Source organism: Taurulus bubalis (genome assembly GCF_910589615.1).
Source record: "Taurulus bubalis genome assembly, chromosome: 7".
NCBI lineage: Eukaryota > Metazoa > Chordata > Actinopteri > Perciformes > Cottidae > Taurulus > Taurulus bubalis.
In genome coordinates, this window is record NC_136595.1 from 3114468 (window position 1) to 3134118 (window position 19651).

General features: G+C 39.7%; 1 protein-coding gene across 1 annotated transcript in view; it reads left to right on the forward strand.

Moving 5' to 3' along the window:
• naaladl2 (N-acetylated alpha-linked acidic dipeptidase like 2) overlaps positions 1-19651 on the forward strand; it is a gene marked incomplete at both ends in the record, with an annotated part of 281105 nt that overhangs the window by 74394 nt on the left and 187060 nt on the right. The window contains 2 exons of the mRNA XM_079221477.1: positions 3760-3879; positions 8634-8766. Of these exons, the coding sequence (XP_079077603.1) occupies positions 3760-3879; positions 8634-8766 (253 nt within the window). The remainder of the gene's footprint in view (positions 1-3759; positions 3880-8633; positions 8767-19651) is intronic.

Sequence of the window (19651 nt, forward strand, 5' to 3'; positions counted from 1 at the left end):
AACTCCTTGGTATAGTTTACTGTGAGATAAACTCCTTGGTGTAGATTACTATGAGATAAACTCCTTGGTATAGTTTACTGTGAGATAAACTCCTTGGTGTAGTTCAGTGATTGTCAACCACTGTGCCGCAGCACACCAGTGTGCCGTGACAGATCGTCAGGTGTGCCGTGGGAAAATTTCCAATTTCACTTAATTGGTCCAAAAAAATATTATTTAGCTGCCGCAAATAATTTTTCATTGTTGAGCGTCTGAGCCTGCAATATAGTGGCTGGCCTAGTAGTTTCCTATAGAACAGGTCTGCACCTTGTTCTGCTATTAAACAAACTAAACGGCCGTATGTTATTGATCGTACACGACAGCTTGTAATTTCTGGGTCGCGTCTACAACTCTTTCCGCCCTGATGCGATGCACACAGGAGAGACACAGTGGACAGAGAGAGCGGCGAAAAATATGTTGCGTGCTTTTCACAATGGGATTTGCTGCTTTAAGCTATCACTATTTTAAGCTATGAGCTCTCATGTTTAAAGCCCAACAGTTAAGGTATTTGTAGGTCAAGACAAACATCCAACAGGCTGCAGCCTGGCGCTCCATCAATGACGTTTCTGACGTTTCTGAGGCTCTGGAAATATTCTTCCAAAAGCCCGAAAAACACACTCAAGTGACAAAGCCTGCTCACTTTGTGGTCATCATTAAAATAAATGAACACTATGTTTCCTTTAAGTCAGTATTTATCAAACTGGGGCGTATTACAGGTGGGGCGCAAGAGGAAATGCCAAAAGCCGATCTATATGAGATCTCCGTGAGGTTGTCTTTTCTGCTGTTGCGTCGCTCAACATGGAGCATGAATTGAGAACGGCTGTATCAAATCTACCTCGTTTTAAAAAGAGTTGTAGAGGAAAGCAGCTCACTGCAGCCACTATTAATGATACAACGTTATGCTCACACATCTGCACTCATTCTGTTTTGCAAAAAAATAGCTTGTTGTTTTCAACAATAAGCTATTTAGTTGTAACTAAATGTTAGTTATTTTTTGCACAGATATAACTTTATTTTCATTTTTCTAACAAAGTGATAGCACATTTGTTTTTGTCTGATGGAGCAATCTGGTTTAATTGAAAGTGATTTCAATGTTCTATTATTTATAAAAGCACAGATGGAGTACTAGTACTGTGAAGTATTACTTTGTAGTACTGTGAGGTGCCACAAACACTGAATACTGTGACATTCTGTAACTTTTTGGGTTGTTGGTGTGTCGCGGGATTTTTTTATTGTAGAAAATGTGCCGCGGCTCAAAAAAGGTTAAAAAACACTGGTGTAGTTTACTGTGAGATAAACTCCTTGGTGCCTAGGGACGCCACTGCTCCAGGTCTGAAAAGTGAAACCAATGCTGAAGTGCCATACATCTGCATTTCCTCTTATGTACATAAGGGAGTGACCCAATCCATCATTAGCTTCCGCTCTTCCGGGGAAGGGCTTAGGAGGGTGTTCCAATCGTTTATGTCTCAATCTCTAGTTTAGTCCATTTAGAGTCAAATAGAACATACATTTGTTGCTTTCAATCTTTCACTGTATTTTCAATAAAAAAAAACACCTTGAAAACAGCTAAGTAACTCACATTGAAGCATTTTAATTAGCATGCTTTCAATTGACAGTTTTAATCTCCCATAATGCCAGAGTGCACATGTGGATGATTCATTTAATATTTAGCATTTTACCCTGTACAAATTCTCAAATATATTGGACATTGAAAGAGTCCATAAACATAAATTGGTCTCCAAAAATTAAAACAATCTTGTGTGAAAGGCTGGCTGGGTTAAAAAGACATTTTAATCAGCTCAACAGGAGGAGGATGCTCACAGGTTCTAACAGACAAGTTCTTACATTGTTAATTTCATAACTGAACCGAGATGAAATGAAAGAAAAAAAGGGGATAGAGGAAAGAGGCATGGATCTAGTTTATCAGCACCATCTGAGTGCGTATAGAGATTCTCCTATATTTCAATTTGCTGCGTCTTGTACGGCTCCTTGGTTTGCAGTTTAAATGGAGGACTTTTATGATGCAAATGCAGGCAGGAGCGATAAATCTCTCTGGCTCTCCTCTCCTGGGCTCCTCTGATGTAAACGATGGGCTTTCTCCCCCTCGCTTTCTTTCCACTGCAGCATTGTTACACTTGCCCCCTGGACACATGAAAAATGAATCAGGTGTGTGTGTGTGTGTGTGTGTGTGTGAGTGTGAGTGTGAGAGAGAGAGAGAGAGAGAGAGAGAGAGACCCCAAAAAAATTGTTTGACTTTCCTCAACAGCTTTTAGGTCACTTTTATTTGGCAGATGATAACTCAGTGAGCCGCTTAGTCACATATACACACAAATGTGAACACACACTTTACCAAAGTAATTCCAGTGAGCTGTAAAGTAATCAGATTATATGATAATAAATATATGTATTTCAATGGCTACATTTGGACAATTCTTGTTACTCCCTCTAAAAAGTCTATACTTATTTGATATAGACTAGTAAGTTTGTTCTTTTAAAGGTTGTGTCATTATGATATTTAGAAATTCAAAAAATTCTAAATATCATAATGACACATTACTTTGGTACAGATATCAACATTCTTGAAGTATACTATTTGTTTTCCAAAGCCATTTTGTTCATTTGTCAAACAATCTCTCAGAGTCTCTTCAACACAGCAGTGTTTAGAGGGGAACTCCAGCACGTTGCATTGCACTGAAATGAAGGACAAGATATCCTGACTTGACCTTGCTATCCCTAGTATTGGTCAAGCTCCAAAATGCTTGATCCTACATTTCCCACAGTGCAACCCCATAGTGTGTGTTTCTTTGATATCCCATCTCGGTAAACATCCACGTATTTCAGATTTCACACCCCAAGTTTGGGATGAGACTTTTTGTTGTGTTTCTTCTTTAACCTCAAGCAGACAGAACCCCTGTGACGTCACCCATGTTATTTTCTCCAGAGATACACCAGTGTTCACATGCAAACTGACCTTTATCATCAAAGAATACACCTCCCTTAAAATGACCATTTAATATATCAATGTTGCATGCCTCGGCATTGATCAGAAAATCCTCACTATTGAAAACATTACTTCTATTGAAAACACTACTTCCATTGAAAACACTACTTCATGACCGTCTTGTGCACGGACTCACAGAGTGTGCATGCACAAGCAAGAGATGGTATTGGCAGAAGTGTTTTAAATAACTTTTAACAAAAATGCAGTGTCTGGGAAGTAGTGAGCATACATGTTAACAAAGGAGACTCTGATTATGCTGCAAGTTGTTTGAGAGTTACAGCAGAAGTTTTGATTTATTTCAATTCATCAAGGGTGTTCTCACTTTTTTATTCCATGTGAAGACAAAGTTGTCTTCAATAATTCAGAGTAACATGGATTGAGTAATTGATATACATGTTATACTTTTGTGGGTGAAGTATTATTTTAAGAATTGGTGGAGTGGCTCCTTGATATTGTCTGAGCAAATGACAAACTTTGCCAAATAAAATGCAGCAAAGAGGAAACACTCAAACTAAATGTAAACAAATCTGAAAAAGCTATGTTGAATCTCAAGACTCAACACATTTTGAGACTGCGTCAGGGCAGGGTGTTGAACCGCATTACTTTCCGAGTGCGGACATCCAGGTGGTATAATAGGGATAAAACCTTGGTAAAACCTTTTATTAAAAGGCAGTTCATTATTTCATTATTTGTTGCGCCGCTCTGCTGTTTCTCCCCACCAGGGGGACGTGGTAGATGTCCAGTACGCCAGCGTGGACGACCTGAGGAGAGCCAAAGACAGCCTGAATCTCACCAACCAGATTGCTTTGGTCAAACTTGGTCAAGCACCTCTGCTGTATAAGGTAAGATCGAATCAAATCACTGCAAAGCGCCTCCGCTCTGCTCTGTTGATAAGGAAATCATACATGCGATTTATTGTATTTCTACCCGATAATCCTACAGCAGGAAAAAATATCACCCAGACTGAGGAATGAGATCTTTGATCTTTTTGAGGAGGTGTAAGACTCAATCAATTATTTTCCTACGAGTAGTTTTAAAACTAAATTTTCAAAATTGGGTATTTTAATATACTAGCATCCAGACGTATCTCTCTGGCCTTTGAAGAAAAAAATGCTGCAGTAGGATATTCATACTGAACAGGGCCTAATGTATATGACTAGCCATGCATCACTAATTCTTCATATTTTTTTCCCATGAATTCATTATGCCGACTCCTGTATCCAGACAAAGATGTCTGAATCCATATCTGCCTTAATAAGAAATAATATTAGCAATACATTGATTGGTTAGGCCTGGTCCTACATGGAATTGTGGCCATGTTCAGCTCAAATCAGTTCTCCTATCAATTAGAAGATGATAGGGAAATTAAGAATTCCAATCCAGTGAATTAAAACATAAACATTTGCCTTCATGTGAAATACTGACACATTGTTCAAGTCAACAGGTGAGGAAGTTAAGAGGATTAAGAGGTATAGGGTGTTTGTCTGTTTACTGATGTCCAGTTCGGCCTCGTCGTTCCGTCTCAGCTGTAAAAGCTGCCTCAGCACTTTCCACGCCAGGCTAGTGCTTACCCAGCAGGCCTCTTGCCACTTCTGTGCTTGCCTGCCTATGGGGAAGCTGTGGCGACTATAGCGAAGGCCTTCAGGGCGCTTTGTGTGGAAGGTGGTGGGGACGGCAGTTGAGCAGACCTTCAGAATACCTTACAGATGGATGATGATATCCTCTGGCTCCAGCGATGGATGCCCTAAACTCTAACTCTTTTACTAGAAACAAGAATAAATACAATTGTTTGAAAGAGATGTTTTCACAGCAACATACAATAGATACCAGAGAGGGAGTTATGACCTTTTTTACTAGCTCTGCTGAGTAATATATATAATAAAAGTACTACAAGAAAGCTGTTTCATTGAACATTACTCTACTTCCGAATGTGAGGTTAGTGATAAATGACAGGCTAATGTGCCATAACAGGAGTGAATGGAGGTTACCAAAAAAATGTAGGGGGATGTTTAAAGTGGGGTCACCATACTGCATTTACATTTATACAGTTAGACTTTTAAAAAGCCATTAAATCAGACTCCACCTCCTGCCACATGGGACCCTGTTAGCAACAGGCTTCTGACCCATTTTTCCTCCTCGCCCACGGTTTGTGACAAATTTGATCATGTGTGCTTCATAATGTCTGAGTGAGTGTGTCAGCGGCTGAGAGAAATGATCACCCTTTACATATAAATACGTGAGAATGATTGATGAGCCCTGTACTCTCACTAATGAGTGTGTGACGGTGACTGCCGGCCCAATGTTACACATACAGCTAGATTTTTATTGGAGACACAAACATGGAACACATGTTTCGACCATGTTAGCTTAAATCATTTGTTTCCATTACTGTCGTACCGATTAATTTGACCTCAACATCACTGACCCTCTGGGAAATCACATGTTGACTTTGTTTAAATTTATTTAACACAACCATAATTTCACTACTGCTGAAGTTCTTCTTCTTACAAGCCCTTTTATGGCAACATCTCTCCAATTTCAGGAATGTGCCATATACTTTGCACATGGCACAACACCTTTCCAGTGAAGGACAGAGATGTGATGAGTGGAGTATGACCGTGGTGGTGTCACACATTCAATAAAATAGTCATCCACTCACATAAAAACAAGGACGCTACTTTTTCCATGGACAACGATGAAATACTGCTCTGCACTGTGGCTTCCTTTCTTCAACCAAACAAATCCTCTAGCATTACCAGTAATGCTATCTTAATAAACATCAACACCATCACAACTTTTGATCATCATTATTAAGGGTTGACAAACAATCATATGAAGCAAAATGTTACTTTAAAAAAATATGAATCACTTCATACTTACTAAATGTGCCTTTTTCTCTCTGACTAATAGATAATAAGCATTGAACATATAGTCAATTATCCCTTTAATTAATTAATTAATTAATTGAATTGAATATCCCTTTAATTAATTGATGTATCCTTTTAAAGCTGCGCTTTACTATCACTATTTTGATTTAGCTTTTTGCTTTAACATGTTGACTCAATTTCATAGCTATACAAATAATGACACCATTAGTGTTGTTTAGATTGGTTTTCATAAGCCTCGCTTTCACTGTGCAATTCTGTCTGACCAGTTTAATTCCCGGGGAAAATTAAAGCTCCATTTATGGCACAAATGTAGGGGGTCAACTATTTCACAACCAAAACAGACAGAGGACAGCGCTTTTGTTTTCCACGGTAGCTATTGGTAGCTATCCCCATTCAGCGAAGAGTCTCAATTTAGCTGTGTTGCAGATACTATAATAGAAAGGGCGGGTGGTGTAAGAACCAAAGTTACCATGGAAAACAAAATGCAGTGTAACTTTATCAGTGATCAGGTTGTCTTGGTGGTGTTTTGGTTCCCTGGCTCACTCATTTCCTATTCTGTCTTACCGCTTCCATCAAACCTGTTTCCAGCAGCAAAAGAGATCTTTGATAAACTACCTGTAGTCTACCTGCTCAGCACCAAATGAGATAGACAGACATGTGGTGAACATAATAAATTAGTAGTTTTTACGATATGCCTTTATGATAATCAGCTTCATTCTCAGCTTGTTCCAAAACAACTGTGTTCTCAAATGAAATTGTGTTTTAAACATGTGGGTGCTGCTGTGGAAAGTCTTTTCAAACTTTATACTCAGTCACTAGCTCTGACTGCTGCATGTTCACATGGATGCGTTTATTTGGAAATGGACTTTCCATTGGCCTTGTTTCAGTGCTGCTGATACGTAACTCTGACACATTCCAGTGTACACCTTCGAACCACATGAGAGCCTAAATGTTCATATTTTTTGATAATTGTAGCCTACTTATAAGATCGAATCCAATGTGAAAGGTTAGCATACTTTTTGTTTATTTTACTGATGGAAGGAAAATAAAAGAATGATAGCCTACTGCAGGGGTGGCCAACCAGTCAGAGACTAAGAGCCACATTTTTTACTGTGTTACTGCAAAGAGCCACATCATACACCCCCGTGAGCCAAAAATTAAAATCCATTTAATTTAGGGTTAAGAAACCAACATTACTCTATCAAAGATCAAACTTAAAACAGATGAAAATAACAAAGACAAAGATTAAACACACGTTATTATATTAACTTTGTTCAAAGCTTTTTTGTCACAGTTGAGAAGGACATAACTCTAAGAACATGCATGTGGTCTGGGGCAGTGGTTTAACTGATCTGGCTGCAGGACCCACCATCACCCTGAATGACAAGCCGCGACCAAAGCGAGGAACATTTTCAACTTCTCAATTTGATTTAATGAAAATATGGAACCTAGGTTTGAACCTGAGATAGTGTCACAGTATGCCAAACAGAAATATTCCCTTTCATACTCAATTAAAAACCCAAAAGTGCTTCTTAAGGATACAAGGTAATACAACACACATAATAATGTTATAACTTCAGCCTTTTTGAACATAACAAAAAAAAGGTTGGGAATGAAGCAAACTATCACAAATAGTCTGATGTGTAAACTCACGCAAGTAAAGTGTGTTGTGAACGCAGCATTGAGGAGTGTGTGAATATTCAATTCAGTTTATTTTATATAGCCCAAAATCACAAATTAAAATGTGCAATCTGTACAAATAACATCCTGTCCCGGGACCTCACATCAGATCAGGAAAAACTCCCCAAATAAAGATAGTAAAAACCATTTCACAGGGAAAACAGGAAGAACCCTTCAGGAGAGCAACAGAGGAGGATCCCTCTCCCCTGATGGACAGAAGCAATAGATGTCATGTGACCAGAATGAATAACGTAACAGAGTTACAACACATGACATCAATATGACTGAAATTGAATAAATTGCACTCTGCCGCATTAAAAAATCCCTTCAAAATAAAAGCACAGGATTTTTTTTTTTTTTTTGCCCATGTAAAATGACCGTCTTGACGGACTGAAAACGTGTCCGCGAAAGACTGAAAACGGGTCCGTGAATGACTGAAAACGGGTCCGCGAATGACTGAAAACGGGTCCGCGAATGACTGAAAACGGGTCCGCGAATGACTGAAAACGGGTCTGCGAATGACTGAAAACGGTTCCGCGAATGACTGAAAACGGGTCCGCGATTTCATGGCTTTCAAGCCGTCGCGCCTTGAGTTCGACACCAGTGGTCTAAAGTATTTGCAAAATCAATAAAAAGATTAAAAAAAAAAAAAAAAAAAACACAAACTTCGATATGAACGCAAGAGCCGCATGAAACCAGGCAAAGAGCCGCATGCGGCTCGGGAGCCGCGGGTTGGCCAGGCCTGGCCTACTGTCTAAATGCATGTATTTGCTCTCATGTATTTAAACAAAAATGTATGTGTCTATATGTTTTCAATAACAAATGCCTACAACAATGTTCAGATTTATCAAAGGTATATCCATTCAAAATAGCTGATTTACCTATTCCAGATAATATATCTTGATGCTGAAATGCAGTAAAAAAGTTCAGGTCATTTATGCACAAATTCATTCTTCTCATAATTAGTCGGAATGGTTTGTCATTTTGTTTCAAATGTTTCTCATTGTTGCATCTCTGTGTGTGTCCAGCTGTCCCTACTGTCTGAGCTGGGTTTCGGAGGTGTTCTGCTCTACATTGACCCATGTGACGCTCCCCCAGGCCGCCACACCTGGCATCAAGCCTTCCGAGTAACTCTCAACCCCGGAGGAAACCCTGCCATTGGTGAGTGCTATATTTTTGTGATACCCATTTCTCCCTACATACCAACAGGTAAACACCTTGGTTTGGGCTGAACTGGACCACTGGTCAAACTCTGTTGCTCTGTTGCAGTTGTTTGCAATTTTAGCGCTGTTAGTTTTTAGCCGCTGGCTCAGCCATTGCAATGTTATGAGTGTGGAGACAATCTTCCAATCATAGATTTTCTGTGAATTTAGAATTTAGCTCCAACCTTTTTTACCCCAGCCAATTTAATGGCGAAAATTGCGAATGGTTTGCTAAACTAAATACTGAATATCTCCTCAACCCCAAGGTCTATTTGAATAATTAAAAAAAGCTATAATATAGATAAACCCCTTGTGAACATAGATAGTATGTTCATATATGTGTTAGTGGTATATTAGTTTATGATAGTACACAGAAGAAGAACAAATAAATAGTATATAGTAACTATATTAATTAATGCTGAATTTGTTGGATTCAGTAGGCTCTAAGGATTCCAAAACTGTATGGTAATCCTGTGTAGCTTCATGCTATCGATATGAAAAGTCGTATTTTCAAAAATCGGGGTGTTCTCCCAAGTCACTCTTGACTCCCTTCGAGTCATACTTATGGTTTTTATTCATATTTATTGTGGAATAGTGTCATAAACATGACAAATGTATTTATATTCTTATATATGTTGACTTATAAGGCCAGGATGTTCCGTTTTTCGTTTGCTGTATCACACCAGAGGCCCATATACAGACTCGTTCGACGAAGGGGTTCAGAAGGTCTCGTAAACAGCTCTCATTTTGAGTTCAGCAGGACTACATGTCCTAACCATATACCACACCACACAACTCAGCATCTCCAACACCTTCATAACAATTTCTTAGACAAGATTAGCAACTAATCTGTTAATCTGTCTCTGTGAGAATATATTTCTCAAGTACTCTGCTGTTGTTCTGGTTATTTGTGTAATGTTTCTTAAACACAAAGTGCATAACAATTATAATGGTACTGTTGAAAACTGGGTTAAACCACCATTCCTGGAATCTGGTAAATGCTTAAATGTTCTCACATTGCCTTGACCTCAGGCAGAGCACATTATATCTCTCTGTACCTCTGTGACTCGGTTCTACTGTATTTAAATCACCCTCCCAAGATGGATGACCTCTCCGACCCTCAGTCTTGTCCCCACTTCCTGTTTTTCTGCCCGGTCTGGCCAATAGGGACGTGTCATTACCGCTGAAGTATCTTTAGTCCTTGTAAGAATCCCAGTACCACAGTGGCAAGACCCAGTAGAGCCCCACCAGATGTCTAGACTGCTGTGTGAGCATGTAAGAGTGTGTGAATGTGTATGTAAGTGGGTGTGTTTAAATGGAAGAGAGAGACAGAGACAGAGACAGATGCTGGCTGTCTGGTCTCTCACCAATTGCAATGCTCTCAGGTCCCCTGTACTAATACAGCTCAGAAGAACAGAAGATGTGAAAGGACACCTCATTACTCATATCAACCTTGCTTTATTCAACTCCTCCAAACTGCCCATAGCTTAAATATCGATGTGTTTATTACTGTAAAAGACCTAACTATCTATATGCATGTCTGTCTGTGTATTTGTTGCATATCTTAAGAAAATCTCATCTGATCTCCTTTTGTTGCTTGGGACACTTTGTTGCATTGTTGAATTCGGTGCAATTTGGACCTGCGACACATTCAGTATTAATACACTTCAGGGATACTTCAGGGCACCACAGCGGCTTATTGACTACAGTTCGCTCTGCAACCTGACACAACGATCTGATGGCCAATCTCCCCGGTGCATGACTTGATATTAATTTCTAAGATTAATAACGTTACTGCCTACAAAATAGCTACGCTAAGTGTATTTCACAGATTTAGTGATTTGGGGGTCCAAGGTTGTCTTGCTTTACATTTTACTCTTTCTCACTAGACATGTTGGTAAGCGGCAAAAGAAGAAGTCCTACTCAAAACTTGAGTAAACGTTTAACTATCAATAGAAAAGCTATTACTACCACACAGTAAAAGTCTTGCAATACATTTTTACTCTGAGTAAATATCTAAGGCATTATCAGCACAATGTACCCTAATCAAATGTACTTCACGTCAAGCTGGAGCTTTCAGTTGGTGTATGATGCAGACAGTGACGTGCGGTCAGGGGAGGCAGGTGCGGCAGTGCCTCACCTGCGATCATGCAAAGAAAGAAAACATATAATGATAAAATAATTGTAATTGTTTAAATTTTAATTTTTCATTTAGCCTCACCAATTTTGATTATTTTTTCTTCAAAATCGCTGAATTTTTGCAATTTCACGTTCAAATGCTCGGAAGCGAAGCCGGTGAGGCAGCAGCGGGCTGTGCCTCCCTTGGATTGCGCAATCCCTCGTTAACTGCTCTGTCTGCCGTGCGGTCAGAGCGCGTTCCTGTCTGGTTCAAACACGTTTAATATATGAACTGATTTTCCATAATTTGGCTTACGTATATAATGTACAGTGTTTTTTGTCACCAACTGTGTGTGTGTAACATGTTTTGTGTGCTGCTGAGCGATCAAAACGGCAGAGAAAAAAGTCCGAGGTGAGACAAACAGTTCTCTTGCCTCACGACAGGGGGCGCTCATGATCCCAGACATTCGTTTTGTGACTCCACGACCTCAGAGTAAGTGACAGCGACAAACTCGGCTTTACGGCGCCGTAAGCGAGTCAAGTGCAGCGATTTATTTTTTCCGTCTCGTGCACCCCGACCTTCAACATGGATGACTATATTTCTTCACTTTAACAGTTTTCTAAAGTGGACTTTCAAGCGAAGCAGGAGATAATTACTAAAGGAAGACCAACGCGGAGCTGAATGGTTTGTTTCAATCAACAGGACGGAAAGTTACTCGCTCTTTCCAAACGGAGTGGTATACGCGAAAAGACTGGCTTTGTGGATGTTCTGCAAGAAACCGCCTTTTCTGCTTTCCTTGCCTTCTTTTTTGAACCGGTGGCACTGTGTGGACTCAAATGGGATTTTGTGACCTAAAGAATTTGCAAAGAAGCCTCACCAAACATGAGTGGTCAGTCGCTCATATTCAAAGCCAGATTGCGCTAAAAACGTTTGGCATGACGAGGATAGACTTGGCTTTGGATGAACAGCGGCGACTCAACGTCAGTGTCCACAATGCTAAGGTAAAAGAGAACCGCGAGATTTAAAAGATCTCATCAATGCGACCTGCTTCCTCGCCAAACAGCAGCTAGCATTTCGTGGAAATGATGAGAGTATGGGCTCTGCTAATCGCGGCAACTATGTTGAACTCTTACATGTCTTAGCTGAGAAAGATGACAGGCTAACTAGACATTTGAAGACATCCACTGTATTTTCTGGCTTGTCGAATAGAATACAGAATGATTTGATTGAAGCAGTCGGTGATGTCATTAGAAATGATATTAAAAAGGACATCAGTGAAGCCCCATTTGTTGCTGTAGAAGTAGATGAGACTACAGATGTCACAAGCAAAGCTCAGATCTCTGTCATATTGCGCTATGTGACTAAAACTGAAGCAGGCTGTGAGGTGAAGGAGGCGTTTTTGGCTTTGATGATGTGAGTGCGGACAGACGCGCTCCTGCCATAGCTGAGTATGTCCTGGGAGTGTTGGAGAAATACGGCTGTGTTGATAAGCTTGTAGCTCAGACATACATGGGGCAGCTGTAATGGCATCAGAGCTTAATGGGGTGCAGGCTAAAATTAAAGAAAAGGTGCCTGAGGCCATGTTTACCCACTGTTACGCACACAAGCTGAACCTAGTGCTATTACACTCGTCAAAGTGCATGCCCAAGTGTCGCGTATTTTTTAAAACAGCTGAGGGACTAGGGACGTTTTTCAGCAAGTCCACAAAGCGCACTCACGTGTTGGATGGTGTTGTCAAGCGTTGTTTACCCAGAGCAGGGCCTACAAGATGAATTCTAATTCTAGGCTTCTGCAGACAATAAGCATGCACCAAACTGATCTCCCTGCCGTGTTTCATATCATTATGGAAAATCCTGATAGCTGGGATAATGACACGCTAATGATGGCAGCAGGATACGATCGGTGGCTGTCAAAAGCATCAACATGCTTTCTAATTACTGCGTATGAAGGCATTTTTAACGAAACCGACGCACTTTACAGAGTGTTACAAAACAAGATGATGGACATTGAATACTGTATTGCACGCATCCGCGACACAGTCTCAGTTATCGAGCGCATGAGACTAGAGTTTGACAGTTTCTACGACCGATTTGAGCAGAAATGCGGCGCACTTGGTTTGACAGAGTGGAGACAGACCGTCGGTTACAGAGGAACAGAGACGCCTGTTATGTAACATTCTTGACGACATCAGTGATCAAATGAAGGCGCGGTTTGACCATTTCGATGAACTTGATTTCCTTGGTTTGGTGGATTGCGCAAAATTCAGTGAAATGTCACAACATTTTGATGACACGAAACTGCAGAGCCTGTCAAAGTATGCCAAGTTCTTTGAATTTGTCAGACTAAAAACTGATCTCATTGGACTGTATAGCTCAAAAACGGTGAGGGATGAATGTAAATCTCCTGTCCAGCTCCTCAACTTTTTGACCAAGAAGGATCTTATTTCAACTGTTCCTGAGGCAACAAAGTTGCTCCAGCTAGTGCTCACTGTGCCGGTTACTACAGCGTCAGTGGAGCGGTCATTCTCAGAACTGAAAAGACTCAAAACATACAGCCGGAACAGGACCGATCAAGGAAGGCTCTCTTCACTGGCAGTGATCTCCATTGAGACAGACAGACTTTTAAAACTGAAGGAAGATAAGGAGGACTTTTACCAGAAAGCTCTCGATATTTTTGTGCAGAAGGACCGGCGCATGGATTTCATTTATAAGTAAAGGTAAGACAGCGATAACATTTTTTTTGTTTTGTTTTTTAATGAAATGTGCATTTTGTGGGCTACAGTTTGTATGTGTAAAGAATGCAGAAATTAAACATAACCCGTAAACTACTGGCAACAAAATGGCAAATAATCTACGCTCAGCGCATATATTTGTAAATCTGATTCTGATGAAGTCAGTGCCTCACCAGCTATAAACCTCACCGCACGTCACTGGATGCAGAATAGTACATCATTTAATTACTTTTTATATCTAAACATGAACAGACACTACACTAGTCACTACATTTATTTTTATTTTCCATTCTATATGCTGATACGGATATTTGCTGGATCAGCAAAAAGAAAAAAATGGAAAACGGACAGTGATAGAACACGGGCGGAAACAAGATTCATCCTTGATCAGTCATTTAAACATTTTGGGAGCCAGACGCCCCGAAACTGCCTCAAATGGGGTTCAGCTCTTCCCAAGTCCTATCAATCAATATCAAAGCCACTGATGTGAATAGTAAAATAAACTCCAGAGCCTGTCTTTACAAGAGCCTATAGTCAATGTCTTGTGTTTATGACACTATTCCACAATAAATATTAACATAAACCATAAATATGAGTCGAATGACTCGAGCGAGCACCCAGAGTTTTGAAAATATCCATATCGATAGCAAAAAGCCACACAGGATTAGCACACCGTTTTGGAAAGCTTAGAACCTACTGAATCTACTAATGCCGCCACATCCGCTGTAAAGCAAAGCCTCACCAAGTTACCAACCACAGTGCAACCCATTTCCAGCAAAGAAAAGTGAAATATGACTTACTTATGTCTGATACATATTCCACATGCCTTGCTTGGACTCTTTACCCGCTTCTCCTCCAGCAACACCCGGCTGTAGTGACGCAAAGCGCGTTCAAAGATCAGAAAAAAAGTGATGGCATTTTCAGTGTCAGCAGATCTGACACATGGCTCGAAATATTTGCACTAAATTCATTATTAAAAATACTTAACTTCACTTAATCAAAGCCAAACTTTGCAGAGATACTGTTAACACATAGTGATATGTTATTATATGACAATGAACATTCAGAAACATAATTAAAATAAGAAAATACATCCTGGAAGATTCTTATTTTCTTCTTAACTAGTCTCACAAGGGTTTTCTGTATATTATACCTTTTGTAATTATTCAAATAGACCTTGTGGTGGAGGAGATAATCAGTATTTAGTATGGGATGTAAACCATGCGCATTATATCATTTACAGTAATCGCTTCCTCTTCAGGCAGATGGAAGAAAAAACAAGGTTGCAGTTTGGAAAAGCACCTCAGAACTATTAGATATGAAACCTGGCACAAACATGCATGTAGAGGTGATCTATACACACTCTCTGCATGACAACAGAGGCCAGAAGATGGATAGCTTGGCTAGATGCATTCAATAGAAGCTGAAAACAGTAAAATGATATTTCTCCCGATTTTTATTTTTGTATATATACAAGAAGTAAAGTCAGTTCATACAGCTGCTGCCTTCAACTCTCTGATGCCAACTTGACCACCTCAGATGTGTGCTGTAGCTTATAAATGCAGATTATTTGGTAGAAAGTAGAACTTTATAAATCTGTTTCTGCATTGCAAATGATCCTGTCCTGCATCACAGACATCCTTTTAATTCATGGATACCACAGCTGACTGTTCACATGAGTGCAGCTGGAGCCATTTTGCTTTTCCATGTGCTGCCTGTAACCTATCAGCCATGCATTTGAATAATACATGTGGTATTTGTTGATTTGATTATTTAGATTTCTAACAATGCAGGCACTTGCTGGTCAGATATTATTTAGAAAGTAAACGCAGAAACTGTTGCATTTATATGTGAACATTGCTTATAATCAGCTTTGCTTATAGGAACCCTCCAGTTGATAGATATCGTCAAATGTAATGTAATAAAATGATGAAAATGGCTTTATCTGACTTCTTTTTTTTCATCAATGGACCGGTTAGATATTTTTGCTTTATCCATTGAGTCATTTCACAGTTCACATTTTCTTCTACATGTAGTATATGGAGATTTCGCCCTTCCGTCAGAATAGAGAACCTGTGAGATAGAACCAGCACTGACACAACTGTCATCTTGCTTAATTAGAATAAAATCTCCTGTTGAGGCCCGTAAACTCTGGAATCTTATTAATTGGTGTTCTGTATGAATTTTCAAAAACAAAAAATGTAATACATCCTCTTACATAAACAACAGGATAGGTTGTTTGCAAGTGACTCCTCAAAAGGACATCAATGACCGTTCTATTCATCATGAAATGCTCACACTGGACATATTACATTTGCTTTTCAATTTGCGGATACTACAGTGTTGTTTAAAGCCTGGCTTATCAGACAGACACGATGTCGGAGTGTCTAGATGTTCCCTAGGCAGCATCACTGTGTCATCTGGTGGAAATACAGAGAGGATGAGAATTCAGCACACAGAGACTTAGTCTTTTCACAAATACTCTGCTACAAAACAATCCCACGCAATTTAGTGAAAAGTCCACACTTCATGTGCACACTTCATGTGCACTTAGGTTGGGGGAACTGAAGCATTTCCTGCTGTTCTGTGTAGCTGTTGCACTGCACCTGTTTTGCTTAGGTTGAAATGCTTTTTCCTTTCAAGCCCTTGGTGTTTTAAGAGCTTTAAAAAATTGCTCAGTTCTCAGTGTCAACAGCACCTCCTTTTTCAAATGGAAAAATAAGACACAAGAAGCTGTCAGGAGGGCTCTCCAGTGGAAATGCTGCCAGTGAAATAACTGTTTAGAGTAAATGTAATTCCGCTGTATGCCATGGCTCTGTGTAACGTTCCCCAGACTTCCCCAACCTCTCAGTTTATTGTTTGGATTTTGTTGTCTTCCTCTCTCCACCCTCCCTCAGCTTGTTAATTTGACTCTTTCCTGTAGTTTTGGATCACTGCTGTGCTGTTGTAAGCTGCCTGCTGAGACAGCCACAGCAAATCAAAGCCTCTGCCTTATACATAATTCCTTCCCAATTCTCGTTATGTCAGTGTGTAGGTGTGGATTGTGTATGTGGGCGTTCAAAAAGAACCGATGGTGTTTTTTCATGAAAAATGTCAGACGGAAGAAATGAGTGTATGTTTCCTGGACGTGTGTTTTCTGTGTATTTCTGACATGCCTTTGAATGTCACCTGTAAATGGAAATAGATAAATGAAAACATAAACAAGCAGATTCCTGCAGAGCCCTCAGTGTTTGGTTAGATATCATCGGCAGGTGTTCGCTGTCAGGTTTACTCCACGTTGCTCCAATTTTCCTCTAGATTAATATGCATTATGCTGCTGCATTCATTTATTCCTGAAAGAGATGCAGAACAGTGTTTGCTACTTACTGAAAGAGTCATATAAACAATGACTGTAAATGTTTGATTTATTGCGTAAGTAGATGAACAACTTGATTTTCAAGAACAAACACTTGATGAACAGTTTGATTTTGGGTACACATTTGTCCCGGAGGAGGGGATGCATATGCACAGGCACTGAATCATAAGGTAAACATACACTTGTAAATGATGAACGCATACACCGGGATCAGATAATATTGTGATTAAAAAAATGATCACAAAGTTATATTCCACCACAGAAGTCATAGGAACTAAAATTGGCTGGATGGAAGCGTGAAAATAACAGGTCTTATGAGGACCAGGGTTTGCCTCCTGCATCCTTCTTGTAGTTTAGGCTAATAAAGGCAATATACGAGCTTGTATGGTATAAACGAAAGTTAATTTGTTATTTTCCATAACGTTTCCTCATGTCCATTCGCCCCGCCCCCTTGAAACCCGCTCTGCATGCAGGCAAACAACAGAGAGTGGAGGAGTGCGCTCTGATCCGCTATTTTAATAGTATTATACATCAAATTCCTAGCGTTTTTAACGTGCGGATATCGCGCTAACTTTTTAGTATCTATATACCATGCAACATTACAGAGTAGTATAAAAAAAAAAAGTATTTAAATCGGCTGAGGCACCGGAAGAAAGCACCGAAATCTGCGTTGCTTTTCGGTCCGGTGGGTACCGGATGTGTTGGAACCGGTGCCATATTGGCACCGGTTCTCGGTACCCAACCCTACTCATTATATGAATAATTTCTGTCATATTAATTGAATGCACTGTAACTCTGTTACGTTGGTCATTCTGGTCACATGACATCTATTGCTTCTGTCCATCCGGGGAGAGGGATCCTCCTCTGTTTTTCCTGATTCGATTTGTGATTTTGTACTATACAAAATAAACTGAATTGAACTTAAATAAGGAAGTTATATAACAAATAACCCACCTATCCAGTTCTAGTGAGTGGATCAATACCTAAAAATGATCAATACTGGACTTGGTTTTGAGTATAGATACTAACATCAAAATGGTCCATCTCATGTTACTTCTGAGTATCCTGCAACTGTTATTACAGTGTTTTATACCATAGATAGGATTACACTATTACAAGAGAAAGGCTGTATGCTGTTCATATTATATGCAAATCCTAGCTGCTTTACATTTTGTCTTGTGTTTTGCCAATTTTTTTATATATCACAGCTAATATACCTTCTTTCTGTTCAACCCAGGTAGTCTATTATTCATGTTGTACACTAGGTTATATTACAATAGCTCTTCATTCCCTTTTGCTACTCATTGACAAAACCGTTAAATCTAATGTTCTTTAAATAGTTTCTCAAATGTATTCTACCAGGAATGTGTGGCTGCATCTAGTGTATTTGATAAACCAATACTGTGTCTTGTTGAGTGATGTTGCATTGTGACGCAGCAAAAGTTGAACCAGATGAAACCTTTTTGCTGGACGACCTGGTTGCATTGAAATGAAGGACTTGTGCTACTGTGAGTCTGAATGCAGCCTATTCTGACCTGAGCTGAACATCTCCTATGTGTTTGAAGTAACGGTGACAGTCTTGAGTCAAGACTATCCCCAGTATGATTAAATAATTCAATATTTAGTTGATTATATTCAGGTATAACGAGGGAGAGGGGTCCCCTTTGGATGCAGCATTGTGAGCTGTGCAGATGCTGATCTTGGATATGGTTGTGCCCATCAAACAATGAGACCAGCTGCCTGAATGACATACCATGTTCCAGACTCGTCAGAGTGCAGAACACAAAGGGAAATAGAAAAGAGAAAAAATAATAATTGTGTCTACAAAAAATATGAGGCGTCTAAAATGTGCCAAAGAGTTGCCCATGGTAGTGAGGCAATTTCCCAGGTCCTTTTGAATGTAGCTGTCATGTGTGTGGTTAGTTTTTCACTGATTTATTTCCATATCCTCTTTGCTGTTTATCAAATGAGAACTGCTGGCCAGCAGCTCGTGGCTGCTCTTTGTACGTGGGCTCTTTGATAGCATACACCTCTTGTTGTGTGGCTACGATTGCACAATTGTGTTAACCTTTAACATGCGGCACCTCTTTCTCAGCGCTCCACGCTCCAAACAGTGAATGTTTAAACCTTTTCCCCATGTTAATTTCTGACAGGTGGGTCTTTTCACTGGGTACCTAGGGTTATTTAGAAACCTCTGTTGGATTCAAATTAACCCAATGAATGGAACATGGAGTCATTAGCATATTGATTTAAATACAAGATTGCTACAATACATCTATTTGTTTCCTTTAAATGGACATTATATATTATGATAAAAGCCATGGTTATGCCATGTAAATAATGTCAGAATATTGTATTAGGGTATCTCTGATGTTATTTGCTCTGTTGAAGGTAGAACACAATAGCTATTTCAGTCTAGAACATTTAAAGTTATTGTATCACACAAAATGTGTAGAAGGTCGAGGTAGAGAGGTGACGTAAGAACTTTGGCATGGGACAGGGGGGTCTGCAATTGCTATCTTCCGAACGTATACCAAGTGCTTTGAGTTGCCTAAATACTAAGGTTGGGAATCACCAGAGGTCCCACGATACAATATTATCACGATACTTAAGTACCGATACGATATTATCACGATACT